This window comes from Pyrgilauda ruficollis, unplaced genomic scaffold, assembly GCF_017590135.1.
Source record: "Pyrgilauda ruficollis isolate IOZ18807 unplaced genomic scaffold, ASM1759013v1 scaffold25, whole genome shotgun sequence".
Lineage (NCBI taxonomy): Eukaryota > Metazoa > Chordata > Aves > Passeriformes > Passeridae > Pyrgilauda > Pyrgilauda ruficollis.
This window is the reverse complement of record NW_024523822.1, coordinates 13,510,760-13,534,409: the sequence shown is the minus strand read 5'-3', so window position 1 is coordinate 13,534,409 and position 23,650 is coordinate 13,510,760. Positions and strand designations below refer to the sequence as shown.

Below are 23,650 nucleotides of genomic sequence, written 5' to 3'. Positions count from 1 at the left end.
AGACAAATTTGTAAGAAATAATACCTGAGGAACTAAGTGAAATATTTTCTTTCAATTTCAGAGTATACATAATGAAAATCTAGTGCTTGCTTTTCTCCTGTTTCTTCAGAAGAGTTTTCTTCATTTGCTTTCATTACCTTATGCCAAATTAAGTTCAGTTTATTTAAAAATTTAAGTAAGTTATTGAACTTGAATATATAATGGAGAATATGCAGTATCATATAATATCAAAACTTGAAAATATTATTATATTATTATTATCTATTATATAATAAATAATGAAAAGTGATAACATCTTGTTCTGTTTTGGGTTTTTTTTTTTTTGACTGGTGCTATGCTAGCTGTCAGCTGTGGTCACCCTGGTAGTCCTATCTATGGAAGAACAAGTGGAAATGGTTTCAACTTCAATGATGTTGTGACATTTTCATGTAATACTGGATATGTTATGCAAGGACCAACCAAAGCTCAGTGCCAAGCTAATAGGCAGTGGAGCCACTCACCTCCAATATGCAAAGGTAAGAAAGCAGCATTTACAGGTTTCAAACTAAATGTTGTAAAATTAAGGCAAAAAAAAAAATAAACAGAGAGTAAAGGAACACAAGACAAAGTGATTCCTTTCTCACCAATGAAAAGACTGATTAACTAGCATAATAATCTTATTATTAAAGACTTTTTGTGATGCTATGATTTTTTACAGTCAGGCTGCCAGGATAACAGTTGCAGAGAAACTTTCTTATGTGTCTGCAGACTGTATTGCTTTTTAAAAAATTGTTTCTACAAGTTACTGAAGCAAAATTATGTGGAGATAATTAAGACCTTAAAGCCTGAAATGATTTTCTCTGCATTTTTAGCCAATATAGTTCTAGCAGATACATAAGAAAAGCTACTTTTCTTCCTTTTACCTTTCCATTGGTGCTTCACTGAGCATCTTGACTTTGAAAATTGCTATTCTAATTTATTAACATTGATCATTTGTGTTCGTTCTCAATGCTTCTAGATATTATATGTAAAATTCTTTCACTTAGAAAAATAATAGTATGATATTAGTCATATTTAATTTTCCATCAACAGTTTTAGGAAGGTTTTGTCACCCATGTCTTTTTAAAAACTCTATATGCTTTTTAAATAATTGGTTTTATTTAGAAAAAGGTACTTTTTGCTGTAACCTACATGCACATATGTGGAAATTCTAATGATTATTTTTCAGCATCTTCCCTGCAGCTTCCATGGGTTTTGATCTGTGCATAAACTAAATCATGCATTTTTACACAAGTTTTATTGACTGTATTTTCTTTTCAACAGGTGCTCTCCACTTTCATTTGATCATTTTCCCCTAAGAGATACTGCTGAATAGTTTGCAGAACGTAAATTTCCGAGGAATTCTTTCTTGATGAGAAGACATTATTTACTAAATTTACAGTACTAAACATGTACTGTGTGTTTAGGGTACCTACTTAATCTCATTTTCAATCCAGTTGCTATCAGTCACCTTGGTATTCTCATATTGCAGAGTAATGTGCCAAAGTGCTGACAACTTATTGGCATGTAGGGATTGGTAAATAAGTTGATCAGGTTACTCAGGTTTATAAGGTTACTCTTTGAAACTTTACACAGTCCTGAAATTGTGTATCAGTTTTAGGAGAGAGTTTAAAAACAATAAGTACTAATCTTGTGTTGGGCATCATTAATAATTTCAGCAATGTGCAGTGAAATCCATTCTAGTATGGTTTTGTTTTATTTGCTTTGAAGTTACATCATAATAAACTGTTAACTTGCATATTTGTAAACTACCAAAAGTGCAATATTATAGAAAAGGCTGAACATTGTTATGAAGTCTTTGCTTTTGTCCCATAAATTTTTCATATAAATTCAGTGCACTTGCTGTTATACTATTTACAACTTTGTTAAATGTCTAGCTTCTTAGCCAACCATAATAATTGTGGAAAACCATTGAAATGGTCAAAGTTCCTTGTATTTTGTTTCAAGTGCTCACTGATCCTGAATAATGAATAAATTATTTTCATTGCTTTAACATTGCTTAGCAACATGAACTTGGACAATATTCTCAAGCACATGGTGTGGTTCTTAGAGCTGTGCTGTTCAGGATCAGGAGCTGGAATTCAATGAACCTTGCAGGGGGAAAAACAGGAAAAAAAAAAAAAAGAGAAATGTAGCTCAGGCTTTGCTCCAGGAAAAGAAAAAAAAATCAATATTAACCATCAATGTAGCTAACAAATCATTCTGTCCTTTACTGTTAAAAAAGTCAAATACAAGCAGAAAGCTATTTCTGTCCTTGGAAAAGGTGTGTTCTCTAGGCTTGTAATATCAATATTTGAGACCTGCTAGAAGAAGCACACAAGCAGACTATAACATTTAGAATAGTGGCTAGAGAGGACATGAGTCATAAAATTACTACATTAAGTGATTTAGTTAGGAAAAATGATCTTGAATTGCATCTGGCAATACCATTTTTTCTTTGCAGATTACAGAGCTTTTCAGCACATTTTAATAGTTTCATATATAGGCATCCATACATATTAATCTCTGAAATTCAACAAATGTGAATGCAGGGTCCTGTACCTGGGGAAGGAAGGGTAACTCCAGTAACCCCATGCCCCGATACAGGCTGGGGGTCGAGAGCAGCTCTGCAGAGAAGGATCTGGGGGTCCTGGGGGACAACTAACTGTCCACAAGCCCAGCAGTGCCCTTGTGGCCATGAAGGCCAGTGTTGTCCTGGGGTGCATTAGGAAGAGAATTGCCAGCAGGTCAAGGGAGGTGGTCCCGCCCCTCTGCTGAGCCCTAGTGAGGAGCATCTGGAGAACCTGGAGGGTGTCCAGTGGAGCGCTACAAAGATTATTAGGGTCTGGAGCATCTCTCTTACAAGGACAGGCTGAGGGAGCTGGGCCTGTTCAGTCTTGAGAAGAGGTGACTAAGAGGGGACTGCATCACTGTCAGTAACTGAAGGGAGGGTTGTTGTATTGCACTAAATAGTTATTTAGTAGTTTGCACAAGTTGTTTAGTAATTTGCACTGCTCACTTATGTTCCTCCCCCTTTTTCCCCCTGCTAAGTGTCAGCATTGCTGGTCTCGCCCTGGTCAGTCCCTCCCCTCGCCCCTCCTCACTGGTATTCCATTGGCTGTGATCCTCTTTCTCTGCCCCCATTTCCCCGGGTATAAAAGTCTCCTGCCAGCAGGAAACACCCCCTTTTCTCCATGTGTTTTTCCATCTGGTGTTTCTCCTGGGTATAAAGAGAGAACATTACCACATGGAGAAGAGCGCTTCTGGTCTTTTGCCTTTTGTCCATTTAAGATCGTGTGGGCTGGGATCCATATCTAGCCGGATTGGACCCAAACAGCCCATCCAGTCATGCATTCTTGCAGTGGGTGTCAAGAGGATGGAGCCAGGCTCCTCTTGGTGGTGCCAGGTAAAAGGATGAGAGGCAATGGGTAGGAACTGATGCACAGGAAATTCCACCTGAATACACATGCAGATATATGGATTTGCACACAGGTATGTGCAAATGCATGTATATAAACATGCAGTTGATTATAAGGATCTAGGGATAGTAATTTTTTTGGGGAACTTTGGTTTTCTAGAATTCTTTTTTTTTTTTTTTCACTTTGAATAAGTGATGATGTGTTTCCTTGACCAGATGAAATCATATGAAAACTGTTAAAATATTCTTCATGACCCCCTAAATAAGTATTATACTGAACTCACAGGTAGCTGTAAGACACCAAAAAAAGGGGAAAAAAGTCCATATTCAGAAATTTTTAGAAATATAACTTCTAAAGCGCTAAGGACTCAAAAAAGTCATCAGTATTCTTAACCATTAAAGTTAACCTCTATTTTTATAAATTCCTACCCTCTTGTGATACGTTCTTACTCTGTCTTACCTAACTGACCTTGTGCTCTTTAGCTCAAAACATGTCTTAAAGGTGATCCATTATCAAAATGTTGGTATAGGAACATATAAGTATGTTTGCATTTCTGTGTGTGTTAGACCAAAAACACATCTAGCCCCAAAATATGTTTCTATTTGCAGACAGTAGTGTGTGTCAAGACAGGAATATAAATTAATTTTATTGGTATGTTCAGTAACTTTTAGTGGCCAATAATTTTACAGTATTATCACACTGTAAAGAAGCATTTCCTTTTATTTGCTCTGGGTTTAACATCTTCTGATTGTAGTGTCTCATAGTTTCAGTTCTTCTTCCTAATTCACTACCATTCTATAAAAAGTTAGGGTATATAAAACCAGCAATACATTGGACATTTCTTTTACAAAGAATAGGAGACCATTTTAGGTGACTGTATTAGTATGGCTCTCAAGTCTGTGCTCTTTTTCTTTTTAGTGGTCAATTGTTCTGATCCTGGAATTCCTGCAAATTCTATAAGAGAAAGTAAAATCGAACATGGAAATTTCACGTATGGCACAGTGGTATTTTATGACTGCAATCCTGGATATTTTTTGTTTGGCTCTTCAGTTTTAATTTGTCAACCAAATGGCCACTGGGACAAACCTCTACCTGAATGCATTAGTAAGTAGATAATGAGTTTGTTTCTACAAAGAATGTGGACTAGATGAGGTATTATTTCACACAACATTTTCATCAGTCTCATGACAGCAGTTCTAATAATCATATTTATATACATTTGTGTGTGTGCAGTACTGCTGGAGGGTCTCAGTAGCTCCTGAAATAGCAGTTATATTATTCTTGTATGTAGCAAATAACAGAGAATACTTATGAAATGCAATGGCCAAGAAACATCTCTGAATGCTCCAGCATAATAATCCCTGATAGCAGTGATGCAAGGTCAAAAGCTGTCCATTGACTTCACCAGTAATAGCACTGTGGAGCACCTAAGATGTCCACACTAATAGACGTACCTGAACATCATACTCATACACAACCTATTCACTAAGGCAAGTGGATCAACACAAGTAGGTTATTTTTATTCTGGTTTGTCATGAACAGCTTTCTAACTGTGATGCAGGTCTAGACAGAGATGCTTCTTAGACTTTTAATTGGCTGGGACAGTTGATTTACCTGGTTCTCTATTAGTCTGTGAAAAGGGTTTCATTTAGGATCAACATTTTTCACTGAGAAAAGCTTCTTTTCTAGAGATTAGAGGATAAAGGTTCCTTATTCAGGAATCATGGACTGATAATTGCAATACTGTAGCTATTTGTTCTCAGGGGGCTTCACTAGTTCTACTATTACCTCTCAAAAAATAAGACAGTAATGAACTTTTTTTCTTATTATTGATAAAAATTTCATTTATGGAACTTGTCCCTTTCTTTGATGGGATAAGTAACTTGATTGCAAGTCACAGTGAAAATTAAAACAAGGTGTCTATTGGTTACACGTTAAATTTAAAGGCAACATTACCATTATCATTGCCAAAGACAAATATTCCTTAATAGCAAAATATCTCCAAAGAGAAATTAATTTAAAGGTAAAGTTGCAAAGATTTCTTCTTTCTACATTTGTATTTTAATCTCTTAGACATTTTTATCTGAATTGTCACAAGTAATTTAATAATACAGCTTTTATTCTTTTTTTAAAAGAGCTTTGGGAGTAAAAGTGATAAATATACTTTTGAAAGGGCATCTTTTGCTTTATTTGTGTCATTTTTATAGAGGGGTCAGTGAATTCTACCTAAGTGGTATCCATGATATTTTGTAACTGTAAGCTTACCAAAAGTTTTTAAGAGCCTTTTTTTAAGAGCTTCTGGAGTGTTTTTCAAATTATTGCTGGAATGGGACTTTTTACTATGGTGTGTATTGATAGCACAAGGAGTAATGGTTTAAACTAAAAATAGTTTGTTTAAATTAAATATAGAGTTGTTTTGTTTTGCTTTTTTGGTTTTTTTTTTTTTTATGAGGGTGGTAAAATAGGAAGAAATGAGTTAGTATTAGAAAAAAAAGAAATTCAATCAAATTCTCATATGAAATGCCATCCTGAAAATATTAATATCAAATTAAATTTTGTAGAGTGCATAATCATATTAAGGGTAATATTAAGGTTGCTATAATTTTTAAAGTAAATTATTAGGGATCCAAGACTTCTAGATATAAATGTAAACAGAAAAGTGTGTACAGGAAAACCCAAAGGTGGAAACTGTAAGGTACCAGTATGAAATTAACTGTGTCCTGTATGACATCTGAATAGGGAAAAAGAATCAATCAAGAATACGACAGATAACCAAAATATTCTGAAAAACTGTGAATGTTCTTCACAAGATAAAGGTCTCATGTTGTTGAAGCCTGCATGACCAATATGCCTTTTTCTTGATGATATTCTAAGTTTTCATTTTCAATAATTATCCATATCTGATAGTATATTTTAGTTAGAAGCAATTGATTAAAAAAATAACACGCTGACAACAAATGCTTTTTATGTGAAGTTGACTGTTCTGGATGTTTTACTCAAAGTCCTCAAAGCGGAACAGTCACAGGGGTCAGCAACACTAGGTAGGAATCAAAGTTGGTCAAGATCTTACCACATTGCTAAATCCTTTGTGATCCTGTCAGGAAGGTTCTGCACCATGAAGGTTGGACCTGTGGGACAACATGTCATTAAATGCAAATCAATATACACATAAAAAAAAACTCTAAGACCATAATAATGACTTAAGAAAGAAAAATTGCCATATATGATTTTGGTCTTACGCTGTATTGTACAATCATGGCACTGTTGCATGTATCTGAAATGCCATGGAATTGCACACATCTTTGATCCTGATCAGTCTTCTGATCTGCATTTTTCTTTAGTAAAAAAGGCATGCTGAAAACAGTATTTATTGTGATGAAATTTTGATAAAAACTACAATTGTATGATTTAGCAGCTGATTCTACTACACTGATATTTGCTGCTCTATTTTGTGGGTTTCATGGTACATAAATACAAATATCTCTGGCAAGGATAATCTGCATACTATGGACAGATGTAAGATAAATCAAACATCAGGCCTAGATTCATTTTGTGTACATAGTGGATTGGTTTATGAAATTTTGGATTAACTCCTTGCCCTGAACTATTAAAAGAGAGATGAAGTTCTGCATATTCTCTACCACACCAGTGACTTTGGCAGATACTATGTTCCTGTAATTTTTCTCTGAAGAGTACACGGTGTGTGTATGTGTTCATGACATAAAGACCAACTTAGTGAATGAGTGGTTTTGAACATTAATATATGTATCTAAAATATCTTTTTTTGACACCTCCAAACATTTCTTTCACAGCTTTTGGTCTGAAGCGTATCTTGCATTCTAATCCCATGATCTTCCCCCTTCCCCCAAACCCTAAAAATGTTAACCCCTTCACAAAGTTTATGTGTGCAGTTATGAAAGTGAAAACTAAAAACTGTATGATCAGTGATAATAACCTTCTTTTATCTCCAATAATTATGCATTGTAGTGATTGACTGTGGACATCCTGGAGTTCCTCCTAACGCCGTGCTGTCTGGAGATAAATATACCTTTGGTTCTACTGTTCATTATACCTGCACAGGGAGACGATCGCTGTTAGGGCAGTCATCTCGCACATGTCAGTTAAATGGACACTGGAGTGGATCTCTTCCTCACTGCTCAGGTAATATATGTGAATTAATGACTGCACCTGAAGTTGTTTTGAATATATTTTGATTTTTTCAAAAGACCATTTAAAAATCTGTAAAATCGTGTATAAAGCTGAATTACCACCTCAGTAGGAAAAAAAAAAAAAAAAGCAAAACTAAAGTAAGCATAAAGTGTTAGCAGGAAAATAATCTGGAAGAAGTAGACTTTCTTGGTGGCACTTAATACGAACAAGAATTTTCACATTCAGTTGACTGTTAACAAAAACAGTTTGCTTTGTATGTGATTTCTGACAAGAGCGTTACTTTCCACAGTAAAATCTTGCAACATTTTCTCTTCAAGATGATGGGTCAATTTTCTTATATTTTTTCTTTTAACTTGCAAAATGCCTACTAGCTTGATGACACCTCAAATATAGCTTGATTGTGTAATATATCCATCTGTATAAGGCCAGGTAGGCTCCACGTAATTTTGACAGGGTGCTCAGTTTTTGAGGGAACACCACCTAATCCTTGTAATAGTTTAGCTCTTACTGAAATCAAGATATGTTTTCTGAAGAACTTATTGCTTAGGAATATTGTATTTCACAACTTCAGCTTGACTCACTTTAAGAGCAGTGATCAAGTGAAAAACAGAAACCCAAGGAACACACTAATTTGGGATTTGATTAAATCCCTTTTGTTATTGCAGACTATGTAAACAAATACTGTGATGAAGGTTAACCATGTTATCAGTTTTAATTCTCAGTAAATACTGGTGGAAGTTCTTTCTTGTCCTGCATATATTTCATAATTTAATTTATGAAATCAGAGGAGTTTTGAATCTTATTTAAACCAGTGTAATTCAGAGAACTTAGATATGTTTAATGGCAGAAAATAATAAGAACATAAGTGACATATTTTTCTTAGATTAGATCTATGCCAAAACTAGAAGTGAAAAATAACAGATGTGCAAGACTGACTATGCTCTACCAGTTTCACATTCAAAATCCAAGGTTATTTAGAGTATTAGTAAATAATACTCTAATACAGAATGGTGGAAGTCAGAAGGACCTTTACAAATCATCTAGTCCAACTTCTGGTTATAGGTAAGGACATCTTCTACTAGCATCATAGAATGGTTTGTGGTATAAGGGACCTCCAAGGATCATGCAGTCCTCCCTTACTGCAATGAGAAGAGATGTGTTCAACTAGATCAGGTTACTCAAAGTCCTGTTCAACCTGACCTTGAACACGCCCAGGGGTGTTGCATCCACAAGTTCTCTGGGCAGCCTGTTCAGCGACTCACTGCACACATCGTAAGAAATGTCTGCCACTGTACATATATAATTTTTTTTTATATTTTATGTATTGAAAGGCCACAGTAGGGTCTTCCAGAAGCCTTCCTTTCTTCAGGTTGAACAGCCCAAATTCTCTCAGCCTTGTTGCACAGCAGAGGTGTCCCAGCCCTCTGATCATATTTAGTGAATTCCTCTGGACCTGCTCTAACAGGTCTTTGTTTCTGTTGTATTGGAAACCTCAGAAATGGATGCAGTAGTCCAGGTGGAGGTCTCACATATTCAAAACCTTTTTGGTTTTTTTTCTCTCCTGCCCTTATTTCTTCAGTGTAATCAGTTATAGACTGATTATCAGCTGTCGTTTCAGGATACAAAATTTTACAGCCCAAGGAAGATATATTTGAAAATTAATATTAAATATAATAATAATATTAAATATTAAAATGGAGCTTCTTGGTTAAAATATTGCATTAAATTCTAAAGTATTGGAAGAATTTTTCAGTATCTGAACTTTCTCCTGCAAACTCTCAAGAACCCAGAATGTGACAAAACTAGAAAAATGTATACCTAATTTAATCCTTAAACTTTCTATTAACAAAGTGAAAGGAAATTTGCCACAATTAAGCAAAGATCAAGTTCCTATAATCTTTAATTTGTAAAGGTATGCACTAATATCAAACTTTAGTGTAAAATAATCTTATTTAATAAATAACAATATATGAATGTATTTGCAAATTTGAACTATTTTAATAAAAAGTGGTTTTACATCTAGAGCGAATCCATATTTGTTATGGGGGAAAAATCCTCTTTAGATAAAATCTAAGGCTACTTATTATTATAATTTTTCATAGTGCTAATGAGAGAAAAAATTTTTAAAAATCTAAATTTTGCAAAAATAATTTAGGAAATAGACAAAAGGAATACAGACTAAAAATACACATGAAAATATCAAAGCAGCCCTACTGGAAATAGAACTATTCTATAGAACTTCTATTAAATTAAATGAGTGTTGAAATATCTTGGGATATTATGAGAGCTGTACATGATTTTTTTTCCTAATTATTGTTTTTCTACCTACACATAGGAAACTCTAATCAGATCTAAGTACTTTTTCTTAATACATGAAGACAAATTTTCCATGACATAGGAACATTTAAATGTCAATCATAATTATTCAAATTGTACAGAATAAAACTCTTTTCTGTAACTGTACTGTACCAAATTATAATTCTTAGTAAAACTTTGAGACTTCGTTTTCAAAGCTTATATCTGAAATGCTTTCTCATTATGAAATAATTTTCTGCTCATGACACAGAATTTCTGTATTTTGCATCTAAAATATGTTAAATCATCAGCTTTCATTATTAGCCTTTAAATTGGTTTCTTCATTTTAATGCATATTAAAACATTAAAATTTGCATGATTGTTGATATATTCATAATATATATAATATAGAATATTTAACTGAAAAAAGATAAGCATACTTGTCCTTTTAGTATATGAAAAAGAATTAAAAAAGAAAACCCTAGATCAGTGAACATAAGGTAACTAAATTTTGTAATATCATCCTTATGACAGTTTCTTGTCACATGACATTGAGCTAGAAGGAATTTTCATGTCCCATTGATATATACTGGCATTCAGAAACAGTTTTCAATCACCCTATGCATATCAGATGGAGTCAGACATTTTTTGCAATGTAGAATTCCTCATAAGTGCAGGAAGGGTTGTAAATAGTCTAAAAATCCTCCATTTCATCAAGATTAAATGTCAACTGAGAATTTGTTACTCATGTGGGTGAAGGATGGCTCATAACTAACTGTAAAAGCAATTTAGTTGAATCTGCATGAGATAATAAAAATATGTTCTCTTAGACTTCATCACAGTCTACAACTTCCTCATGAGGGGCAGAGGAGGGGCAGACACTGATCTCTCTCTGTGGTGACAGTGACAGGACCCGAGGGAGTGGCCTGAAGCTGTGTCAGCGGAGGTTTAGGTTGGATGTTAGAAAAAGGTTTTCCAGCTAGAGGGTGGTTGGGCACTGGAACAGGATCCCCAGAGAAGTGGTGACAGCACCAGCCTGACAGAGCTCAAGAAGAGTTTGGACAATGCTCTGAGGCACGTGGTGTGACTCTTGGGGATGTGCCGTGCAGGGCCAGGAGCTGGACTCAGTGATCCTTGTCACTTCCAACTTGGCTTATTTTGTGATTCTTTGATTCCATCCCATCTGATGTGATGTGATTAGTCATTTAGAAAAATTATTTCTGTAACTTTCAATCAAAAGAGCTGGTGGTTAACCTTCCTAAAATAAAGACTAATAATCCCTAGTAATGATTAGGCATTACAAAAGAACACGTGATTTCACTTAGAAGAAGAATATGTGATTTCTATTTGGCATAGCAAATAACCTATTTTCATTTTTTCATCATAAAATTCTTCTAGGCATAATGTTAAATAACCTGCCAAAAACTGAGCTGTTATTGTGGAGACTTTACAAGTGTAGAATGATGAGTAGACCCTGTTCCAGTTTTGTCATAGTCTAACTAAATACTACTAGAAAATGTAAGATGCAGATTCCCAAAACAACAAAAAACACCCTTGACTTGGGAATTTATTTTTAATTATTTCAAAAATATGAAGCAGACTTTTTTCATACTAGAGGGTTGTTAAGTCACCTAAGTACCTTGGACATAAATTATTTTGAAAGCTTATAAATTCTTTTGCTATAATTTGGAACTATTTGCAATTTCTTTTTAAACAGGGCTCTCAGTCTGCTTTACTGATCTGTGTCATATAATGAAATGGGTAAACAGAGAGCAGCCTAACTTCTCAGTCTGTGATTTTGAAGCAGACAACTAACCTTTTACTTATTTGAGTGTATTTGTTATTTATGAAATAATTAAAATACATAGTACTGTGTACTTCTTAGACATAATGGAATAAACCAAGTATTTGCTCATGCACTATGGTTTTCAAAGCAAAGGAAGCTAGTTCTATTCTTCTGCCTTCACTATTCAGTTCTGTGCATGCTTTTGTCAGAGCTGTGTCCAACCCTTCACTCCCAACAGGAGTTTTTACACATATACAGTGCCAACTAAGGCAGCAGAACACTTGTTTTTCTCTGCATGTACGACTCCAGGGTGCTAACTTCCCACAGAACCCCTCTATGGTGGGTTTGTCACTTTTGGTCTTTTGCATATTCAGAGTTTTCAAATCTGTTTACTATTTCTTTGTAAAAATTGCTCTTACTACTTCTATTTAAGCTTAGACAGACCCCAGAAAATCTGCATTACAGATTATATACATAGTAGGATTAATTATTTTTACCTGAATCTTGAAATATTTCAGGTTTATTTAAAACAGTGTAACTGACTAAAAGGAATGGAGATTTTCTCTCAGAAATATTGGTATGTTTGACATATTTTTGTTCTAGAAGGTATTAACTTATTTGCAAGTTGTTAGAAAAACAGATGGGCTATATGGGGAAGAAACCAGAACAGTGGAGGTCCAAGATTTCTAGAATACAATTCTTCAGGATTGAAACTCAGGAATGTAATATAACTTCATCACTTTTTACATAGAGAACTAACTTAAATTTCTCTTAAAAAAATAAAGTAGATGATGCTAAGTAAATATTAAAATATTCTAACAAATGAGCCGCTGTTCATATCATGTGTTACCTAGAACTTCCTAAAAGTTCTTACATAGTTAAAGACTTAGCTGTATAATCTTAGATGTTATAATTACTTTTTATTGTTATCATTATTACTGTGTTGATTATTCTAACATTTATATACAACAGATAGCATTTAACATTATGAAAATATTTACCATTAACCCTCTATCCGAGAATTTTCTGAAACATTTATACCTGAGGGAGATTTTACCTATCAGGCAGTTTTGAAATGATGTTTCAACATTTCTAGAATTCAGGAAAATGCTTCATGTCTGTTCCAACTCTGGTGATATCATAAAACTAAGAAATATTTTATGAACACTAGTTATACGCAAGAAAATTGTCTTTGCAATCAGGACCTTGGTTTTCCTCAGAGTTCCTTATTTTAAAATGAAAAATTGCCAAGGTTTTGTGCTTGCCTTTTTCCCCCTATTTTATTTGATAATTCTGTTATCAAAATTTTAGCAAGGTATTAGGAGAATTTGAGAAAATTATAATTTTTCTTCTGCATTTCTATAAAATAAGTACAAAAAATTAGTGGAGGATCAAGTAATTTTGCAATTATAGGGACTCACACCCACTGATATGTATGGGGATTTAAAAAAAAAACTTATATATATTTATAAATTTATATATAAAAACATAGAGGCATACTTTATACATTTATAATATTTCATAATTATTCTAATCTTTGTGCTCTAAAATCTAGGTGACACAGCTGGTTCTTGTGGTGATCCAGGTATCCCAGGCCATGGGTCTAGGGAGGAAAACAATTTTAAAATTAAAAGCACGATACATTTCAGCTGTGATATTGGATATATCCTGCATGGTTCTGAAGAAAGAACATGTTTGGCAAATGGAAGCTGGACAGGAAGGCAACCTGAGTGCAAAGGTACATCAAAGATCCACTCCATTTTTAAACTGTGTTTTTAATACCGTTGATCAGAAAACCAATTTTGCATTGCCAGCTTTCTGTTGTGAACAGGTGCAGTCATTTTGGACTGAAAAATTGTTTTGAAATAAGTTTTTGCACTATAGCAATGGCTTGGCGTCAGGTGACAAATTTGAAACCAGTTCCTGGCACCCATGAAACTGCATGTTTACAGATTTTGAGGAAAAAAATAGATAAGCCTTTAGAACTCAATTTTTTGATTAATATTTTTTCACTTAAAAAATCGGAGCATAACCTGACCTTTAATAACAATTTTGTCTGAATTTCAGACAAAAACCACAGTTTTAGGAAAATGTCAGTGTCAGGATTTCTTTAGATTTATTCATCTATGTATAAATGGTTGACTTAAAATTTCATTTAATAATACTGGTGACATTATTTTTTTCAATAGAAAACAAAATGATGAAACAAATTATTTGTAATTTATTTGTAAAATAAAATTCTGGAAATTTCAAGGTAGACAAATTATCATAAAAGAAAGCTATAAGAGGATATTTCTGAATAATCATTTATTGTCTAAATTACCTTGCTTCAGAATAGGAAATAATTGCCAACAGATTATTTTGCAAAACAAAGTGTCTTGAAAAGAAGAAAATAATTTGAGAACCTGTACTCTTATTTTTTACTTTATTGCTGTTGACTGTGTTATCTGTATGAATGAATTTAATTTTAAAAACTTGTTTCATGACCTGGTTTTGTAATATTCTTTCTGCTGAATGATTGTCAACTTCACACTGCATTCAAAATATAGTATATATGTGTGTGTGTGCATATGTATATACATATATATATGTATATTTATTTATTTATTTATTTATGATGGTATCAAAAGGGATATGCTATGCCCAACTGTACCATCTGCTATTTTCCTTTGACCTTATCTATTACAGAAATAAATCAGCTCTTATACATTTTAAGATGGTTTTGATGATATTTCTTTCTTGATATCATAAATATAGTTCACAGATAAATGTAGGTGTTGGTAGTGCATGCACAGGTCTATTGTTGTAGTTTAGGTCATATAGATCAGATTATATATATATATATATATATAATCACATAAGAAGGACACATTCAAATTCTCAAATTGAACATTAAAGAACTGGGATACATCAGGATTCTGCCTGCCTATGAAGTTGACTCCATTCCATGCTTTGAATTAGGAAGAGTATTTTGTTGCTAGGAACGCATGATTCAAATTAAATTACGAATATAATTGTAGATCAGGGTTTTTTTCATAATTGGAAGGGGTTTTCTTTGTAGCTAAACTGTCTTTTCACTAATGCAGATCATGATGCTAAATTTGTAGGTTTTGTTTCTCTACAAACCAAAGGGGAAAAAAGAATAAGTCATGCACACAGCTTTTTACTGTACAATGTGCCTTATCAGTAGGTGGTGAAACTTATATTTTTAAGGACAACAGAATGGATTTCAACCAAGTAACACTGCTGGAAGAAGGAGTGTTCCTTCTCCAATTTTTCCCATTTCAGAAATCATCTTTACTACATTTTGAAAATATTCCATATTTTCCTTTATAGCTGTGCAGTGTGGTAATCCAGGAACAACTGCTAACGGAAGAGTACTTCGTATTGATGGGACTACATTCTCTAATTCAGTAATTTATTCATGCATGGAAGGATACATACTTTCTGGATCATCTGTAAGACAATGCACTGCCAATGGAACGTGGTCTGGATCCTTGCCAAACTGCACAAGTAAGACACATTTCTAATGAATAATCTTTGTTTTTCCTCTCCTCTGAAAGTAATAAAGTAAAATATAGAAGTATCATGCCAATAAATTTTCAGATTTTTCTTGCACTACTTCTGACATGATTTTGTATGCTAAATACTTTTTAAAAAATATAGTGCTGTGCAAATGTGAAGAATATGTTTTTTAAAGGCAGGATGTAGAAAAATGTGTAGATTGCTGTTTCAGTTTAAGGGAGTTGTATGGTTATATGATCTACCTACTTTAATTCTTTAATTAATACTTTAATTCTTTACTAGTATATATGTTAAATCTTGTTTATGTTTTGTGATATGACATAGCCAGACATTTTTATTTTAATTGCTTTACATCATTTTGAAAAATTAGCAGTATATTATGTTCTTGTTCCAGAGAGTAAAAACCTTGTAATGAGTAGAAACCTTGTAATGAGAGTAAAAACCTTGTCATGACCACTTGAGGATTCTTTTCTTAGTCGCTCCAAGCTCGAAACTGTTGTCCCATATTGACATATCATCTTTTGTTTGGCCTCTTCATTAACCTTAAAACTCATTTGGCTACCCAACTAACAGAAGTTATTACAGCATCTCTAACATTCATAATGAGCATTTTGCAACACTTTCTTTTCAAGCCCATCTGTTCCTTCTTTATTACATGTCCTAGTTCATCTTTTAGTAGCAATTATGAAAATTTTACATTTATGTGATGCATGAGACTGCCTATCATTTTCAGAAAACATATCCTCATCAGAAGTATAGCAAACTGTTTTTTTAAATTTTGAACATACTTAGAGTAACCCAAATAGAAGCCAAAATCTAGATCATGAAACTTCTTGTGGTTTTAAATCTATCTTTAATGAATTTTTGCAGTCATAAAGCCTGAGAGAGAGCCCAGTGTTTTTGTTTATTTATTATTTTATAAATTAGAACGAGAACTGGATTAATTGTACCAAAGATGAAGTCAACTGCATCTATATTTTTTCTTGTATTTTAGAATAGCATTTTACTGAAATGCATCCCACAACAGTCTTCTCAAGACACGTTACTCAAGTAGAAACATGAGATTTTAACTTGAAATATGTTGACAGAGGAAGTGTAGTAAAACGAAGAGAGGGAGATTCAGGATATATCACTTTTGTTTAGTCAAGATGTTATCAAAATTTAGGGGGCTTAGAGCTGACACCGTAAGAAGAGAATAGTGTAGATAATTTTATGCTCTTTTACAGCGGGGAGCCGAGTATCATCAAACAGGACTGACCCCTGTGCAACATCATACAGACCTAGACCATAGCAAGCTATTGTAGGATTTTCTTAGAAAGAAACAATGCTACCAAGTCAGCATCCAAACAGAAACAACGTTCTCATGAGAGCTTCTTGTTGCACTGCTCAGTAAACAGCGAGGCCGTGCAGTCAGCGCGGTGCAACCACTGCGTGCCTGCAGCGTCTGCTGGAGCGGGCTGAGCCCGTGCCCGGGCAGCAGGTCTGTGGCACAGCACACAGAAGGCCAGGCGGCCTCTGAAGGCCACCCTGGCTGGGCAGCACAGGCCTGGGGCTCCCCACCTCCACCCTATTGGGATTCACTGGCTCTCAACAGGAAATGCTCTTCTGGTCAGCATCCCTGCAACAATTTAAGATGTTTTGCCCTAAAATAGTGACTTGAGTGAAGGTGATCCAACTGAAATGAAACTAAGATTAGAGGAAAAAAGGATAAAAGCATTAGCTCTATATTTTAATTCAGTCAAAACAATAGTATGTCTGTAAAAATATTGAGGATTATTTTAGTAAAATTTACACATTAAGGATAGTAAATAGAATATATCAAATAAAGAAAGTTTCAGATTATTTGAATGTACGTGTGTAAATAAGATAAACAGTTCTGTCTTTCCCAGTTCTGTTATTTGAAAAGTGACCAAGAAAAATCTATGGCTTTTTAGTTTTTAAAAATTTGAAATTACTATGTTACCAGGCAAGCTAAAATAGACTGATCTCCAGTTTTCTTTATCAGTACATTAGCTACCTTTACAGTAATCCAGATAACCCTGTGGTATGTTTTCTAATCTCTTCTGTATCCATACAGTGATTGCATGGGACATTTTAAAATTTTATATATGCTGTTTAATTAGCATCTGCTCACTCAGACCATGGTAAATTGTAGAGAAGTTATACTACATATATCTTGGTTTCTCAGGTCCCAAATTATTAGGTCAAGGGAGCTACACCACAAATATGTAGTCCTGGATTTTTGGGATTTTGTACATCCAGATCCAGATCCAGAAAGGGTGACATTCACATCAGCCATGCTTTGGAATTGAGTTAGAAGTGGCCAGGATGTGTACTCTGCTCAGGAAACTGCTTCTCACACTTTTCTAGAAGAAATAGAAATGCTGTAGGGTGATTTTCAAGTTTACTATAAAATGAACCATAAAACACATGAGAAGCTATATTTCGTATGAAATAGATTTCTCCCCTTTTCACTTTTTTAGCATTTCCACTAGTGTTCTGTAGATTTCTTACTCTAAAAACTGTTCCAGAAATTGATAGATCCAGTTGACCAGATCTGAGGGAAACTTACCTGTTTTAATACTATTCTCAGATTACAATTATATAAAACTTTTTATTAACTCCTTATGAGTATTTTATTTCATTAGGAAATTAAATTATCTTCTGACACTAGAAGTCATAAAAGGTTTAACAACCACTCCCACACATTAAAGTACTATAGACCTAGTTTTTATGTAAGCCATACCCCATGTTTGGGGGTCACCTGAATATTCTCACCTGTTTATGTTACAGAGCAACTATGCAAGCATTTATAAAGTGGGAGGCTTTTGCAGGCATATATTTTAAATTTTCCAGATTTTGTTTCCTTTCAGGATACCATAGAAAAGTAAAGTAAGTAATAGGCATCTACTATTTTAAATGAAACTGAATTGATAGGAAAATTTTAGCATATCCAAGGGTGGTAATGGCAAATGTATTATCTCTTGCCTTTTTTCTTCTTTTTGTAATCTTGAAATTTTGTCAATCAAAATTGTACAGTCCTTTAATATTACTGTTGAACTAAAGTATTTACATTCTCCAAATATAAGAGTTATATAGCTCCATGTATGTTTGAGAGCTAATTAGGATGGCATATCTTTATCTTCTCTTGGTGGAGATAAGATTTATGCTACTTCTTCTTTTTTTTTTTTCCCCAATTAATACCTAGTTTTGTCATGTTGTTGTTTTTTGGGGTTTTTTTCCCTCACATATAGATAAATCTCACTTAGATTTTAAAATATGTTCCTCAACTATTTACTTGCAGTTATCAGTTGTGGAGATCCAGGAGTCCCAGCCAATGGCATGAGATATGGCGATGATTATGTTGTTGGACAAAATGTTACTTATATGTGCCAACCTGGTTATACAATGGAAGCAAATAGCTCCTTAATTCGCACTTGTACTAGCAACGGCACATGGAGTGGAGCAATCCCAACATGCAAAGGTACAACATTTATTTTGCTTGTCAGCTATTTCTTCTGTGACATTTACCTACGCTGTTTATTGCAAATTGTTAATTTATTGTGTATTTCCACAGAAATCAAAACTTACTTTTAGTATGAATACATTTAATTGATTTCCTTGGCTGCAGAAACAATTACTTCATCTATTGCTTCTTTTCTGTTTTGTATTCCTGCAACACAGTATATTGAACAGTTTTTTATAGTTCTGTAGAATACTTTAACAAATCTAAACTACCCAGCAAAGTAATACTTGCAGTTAGCATGTCATAAGAAAGTAACCATGTATATGTCCCTGTTTTACAAAGAGAACACTCAAACATTTAAAAGACACCTCTGGGAAAGATCTAAATATATACAAAGTGAACTTCATCAAGGGCAAATTAATCTGAATTACTCTGTCTATAATGCTAAGATTTTTTCCTGATCCCTCCTTTATTAGATGTGCAACTTTAAGTATCACCTTGCTACAAAAAGACTAAATCCTTCTTGCAAAGTACCCAATAAAGATTTTTCTGCTTCATGTTATTTTCTCTACTGTGGAAGTCAAACGTATTAATCTCAAGATATTCAAGATATTCCTTCTTTCTCTTCTTCAAATTGCATACCTGATTTTTATGGTTTTTTTTTTTTTGGGGGGGGGGGTTTTTTGTTGTTGTTGTAGTTGGGTTTGGGGTTTTTTTCATGTACCCTGTTAAAATTTTAACTGCAAAAAATCTGAACAGAACTGAAAGACAAACTTATCTGTCTCATCAAAAATAATTTCTCTGAGAAACTCATTTGCTCAATGCTAAAACAAGTTCTCTCTAGAGAAATTTTTTTCTCTCCCTGATACTATATCTGTAGAAAAGCAGCACGACCATTTGGTGTGTTTTTTCTGAGTTCACACTAATTACATCTGATTTCTATTCTTTCAGAACTTAGTAATCTACCTTTGTATTTTTTTGTAACCATCTTCTTTCTGTTTCATTTTAAGGAAGCAAAGTAACATACCTGCTAAGCAGTGCTCGTTTTCCTCCCATGAATTAATTTGTCAAACTAGATCAAATTAATTTCAAAGCTCCACCATATTTGCAGTTAGTTTTCTTGCTGAACACAGTTTTCCCAATATCTTACCAAGTCCAGTTTAATTCTAATTCATCTTTGACAATATCAATTTTTAGGTTATTTTCCTGACACATTCTTAAAGATGTCAAACACTGAAATCCTCTTGACATTTCACTTTTTTTCCCCTATTTGCATTGTGATTTTCCTGACACATTCTTAAAGATGTCAAACACTGAAATCCTCGACATTTCACTTTTTTTTCCCTATTTGCATTGTACTCAGAGATAGCCTCAGTTTCAATTAAAAATTATTTTAAGAACTGAAGAATGAGCATAGTGGTCATATTGACCAAGAGTCTGTTTGTCTCCAAGAGTGGCTGTAAGTCAACAGTTAGAAGATCATGAGACAGAACAGCTATTTTTTATAAAGTCTCTCAGGCTCAAATTCATATAGTGTACAGGATGCCAGACTGGGACCCTGAGATGTAACTCTGATTTGACTCAAGCGGAATCATACAAAGAAAGAATTTTTCTGTCAATTTTAACTTTGAATTTTTGAGTCTTTCTGGTTTTGGATCATACATACTTAAGGCTTGTATAAGTGCTAATTAATAATCCTGTGAAGAATCTCTAGTGTTCTCAGAATTTCATTCTACTTTACATTAGTTTGCTGTAAGTACACTAGGCAAGTTAATAGTGTAATTAAAATAATATATAGTATGCAGTAGTGTAAATATATAACAATAAGTTTTTACTGTCCAAATAAAGTGCCAGTGTCCTTTGGTACTATTTAGTTAAAATAATTGGAAAATGATCTGGGCAGAAAACACATGCATAATTGTCACTGTGCCATTGAAAGAGAAGATATAAATACTGCTTTGCTATGCCAAGTTGGAAAAGGATGCATGTTCATCTGCAACTAAATATTCAAATATTCTAATATTGTCTTTTTTGCAGACTTGCATTTGTAATACACTTGTAGTTCTTAAACTGAGAATGTCGTGGTACATATTTATGTCTAAGTCTCTGATGAAAATAGAGAAGCATTCTGGCTTGTTGCTAGGTATTGTTTTGTTTTCCTTTTCTCATCCTAAAATTCTGATGTTACATCTATTTTCTTCTACTTCTTCTGTCCTTTTCCAAATAGTCACCAATATTTCCTCCCTTACTGGTCAGCTCAGAATTTAAAATCTACAGACCCTTTTAAAAGGACTATTTGTGAAGCTCTTGGAGAATGAAGACAGAATTCTGCTGCTTAGAGCACTTATTTTGAATTTCTTTCTTGAAAACATCATAGAAGTGTGGCAAAAGCTATCATGTCCTTTTCTGGAGCAAAACTAAGGTCCCAAAATCTAGATTTGATTTACTGGCTGGCAAAGGGTTATTTGACACTAGTATTCTCAAACAGCCATGAATGCTGGTGTAAAGTATATTTATGGTCTATGTAACTGAGATTCTCTCACTGAAGAGAATAATAAGAATGTATAAACGGTACGTAGTTAACCCTCTGCAGGTTGCATTCAAATACATATTACTCATATTACCTAGTACCTCTGAATTCTTTTAAGCCTGCAAGATGACAGAGATAAACATTACTTTAAAGATTATGGGTGCAGCATTTAACTTCCTCTGTTGTTGTGACCTGTGTGTTCTCTGCTCGATTTTTAATCACCACACCTTCTCATTTATCCTAACTCGCTTTACCAGATTAAATTGTATTAGATTTTTTTGCTTTCTTTCTCTTTTGCTAGCAGTTTGCCCTTTTGTCTATCTCATTCATTGTATCAACTTGGTCTAGATTTCATCCTTTCCCTTTTTGGTTCAGGTTTTCTTTCATTTAATTGCCTTAATACTTTTTCCCTTAAGCTTTCAATTAGTGATTATCTGTTACTATACCACTATCCAGTGAATAACACTTTTATCTTCATCACAACAGTTATATCCCTTTATTTCTACTGCCTTCCTGCACTGTTTTTCAGTCCTCTTGCCTACAACGAAATAGAAGAGATTCTATTTTTTCTTAGGAGGCCTGGCAATTACAAAATATACTGAAATACTTCTTGTTGGCCTTCTTAGAGGTAGCAATACTAACAGTTTCAAGGAATTGCAAATCCTTACATTTTCTCCCTATTGCTAGCAACTAGATGATTTTTGGTGATGAACTATTCACAAAACAAATAGTAACCAAACTGTGCTACTTAGAAATAAGCTTTCAAATAGTATTTTGGAACAGTTGTCCTGGAATTTCATCCCTACACATTAAATCTAGCAAATGCCTAAGCTGGTCAACAGGAAGAAAATATTTTATTATTGCCACACTAATAAAATATGGTTGTACTCTATGTTGCCTTAACAGAGAAAAAAAATTTGTAGCAGATTACCAGACATATCTTAAATGTCCCACAGATCATAGTTTCCATGCGGATTTTTTGGTAGTCTTCCTGTTTGGTTTGATGCAGCATCCTGGTTTATTTAAGACACTTCATCAATCATCCACTGCCTCCTAAATGAAAGAGAGCAGACATACTTACTTCAGGAAATGTGACAAGAATACAGTGAGAAAGATAGCGTGCCCTGACTGTATTGTCCTCTAAAAAAGGTGAAATTAGCCCATATGGTTCTTCTAGTAATTGTGTACACCAGGGATATTTACAGCAGCTGGCCCTAATTATTTTGAATATTATTGCAGCTGTTACCTGCCCAACTCCTCCGCAGATCTCTAATGGAAGGTTGGAAGGAACAAACTTGGACTGGGGATTTAGCATTAGCTATGTCTGCTCTCCAGGATATGAACTCTCTTTTCCTGCTGTTTTGACTTGTGTTGGGAATGGAACATGGAGTGGTGAAGTACCTCAGTGCTTACGTATGTATTCACATCATAGTCTGTATTTTGCTGTATTATGGTTTTTTCCTCTTTGAAGTTTTCACCTTTTTTTTCTCTCCCTCCCTTGCTCCCACGGTGGCTCAATTAATTTCAAACCTGGGATAATTACAAACCTAAAAATTTCTAAAATTTTCCAAAATTTTAATGTTACTAGTAGATTGAGAAGGTAATGGGAATATCTGTGAACCCTGTGTGAGCATATTTGAGTCTTTAGACACAGACACAAAAAAAAAAAAAAAAACATTACAGGCAATGTGTACAGCATAATCCAAGGTAATTCAAGATTAAAAGGTTCTGTCTTGTTTTCAGATTCAGATACATATGTGATAGGGTAACTTTCACTATAATCCCTTTTATTTCCTCATACTCATCCTAAACTTCCTGTGATGTCACAGAGAAATTTTTCTGGCTGTAATGTTGACTAGGCACTGGGTGATTCTGTGACAATTGCCTATTTTTCACCCTGCAGTAAATTAACCAATATATTTTATGCAGTAAATTTTATTAATCTGAAAGTTATAAATAACATTGATGGATCCTTGTGTTGCTAAAAATTTCATTACAGTATCCAGTCCCATTCATTAAAAGTGATTGTGATTCTTCTGAGAGATATTCAATTGATTGCACTGAAGAAGGAGGTTTTGTAGTTATTTGCAGAATAATTATACCACTCTGTAATGGTCTTCAAAAAGGAGCCTAATTGGAAGAGGATCATATCTTATTCATGGCTTTACAGTCTCTGAAATTTAATTTGAACTTGCCAAGTAGCTGTGCTTGCCAGGTAGCTTGCTAAATGTTGCAAAATGTACTTCTCTGTTCTGTTACTATTTTTTTCATTTTTCATCTCTCCCTGTCAAAATTTTTCTCTATTTTGGCTATATCCCAGTACCATGAAAGCATATGTAGATCATCTTTTCTCTTCCTTTTTTCAATTATATTCTCATATCATCAACAATTTCTGACTGCTGTTCAAACTTTGTATGCCAGAGGTGGAACATGATGAAAGG

The 23,650-nt window shown here is 34.0% G+C and overlaps 1 protein-coding gene across 3 annotated transcripts in view; it reads left to right on the top strand.

The window, feature by feature from the left end:
• The window catches only part of CSMD3 (CUB and Sushi multiple domains 3), a 579,207-nt gene that overhangs the window by 524,775 nt on the left and 30,782 nt on the right, over window positions 1–23,650 (top strand). For all 3 annotated transcript variants that reach the window (XM_041470732.1, XM_041470731.1, XM_041470730.1), the window contains 7 exons: window positions 342–515; window positions 4,356–4,541; window positions 7,425–7,598; window positions 13,244–13,426; window positions 15,025–15,201; window positions 18,518–18,697; window positions 22,449–22,622. In XM_041470732.1, coding sequence (XP_041326666.1) covers window positions 342–515; window positions 4,356–4,541; window positions 7,425–7,598; window positions 13,244–13,426; window positions 15,025–15,201; window positions 18,518–18,697; window positions 22,449–22,622 — 1,248 coding nt within the window. The remainder of the gene's footprint in view (window positions 1–341; window positions 516–4,355; window positions 4,542–7,424; window positions 7,599–13,243; window positions 13,427–15,024; window positions 15,202–18,517; window positions 18,698–22,448; window positions 22,623–23,650) is intronic.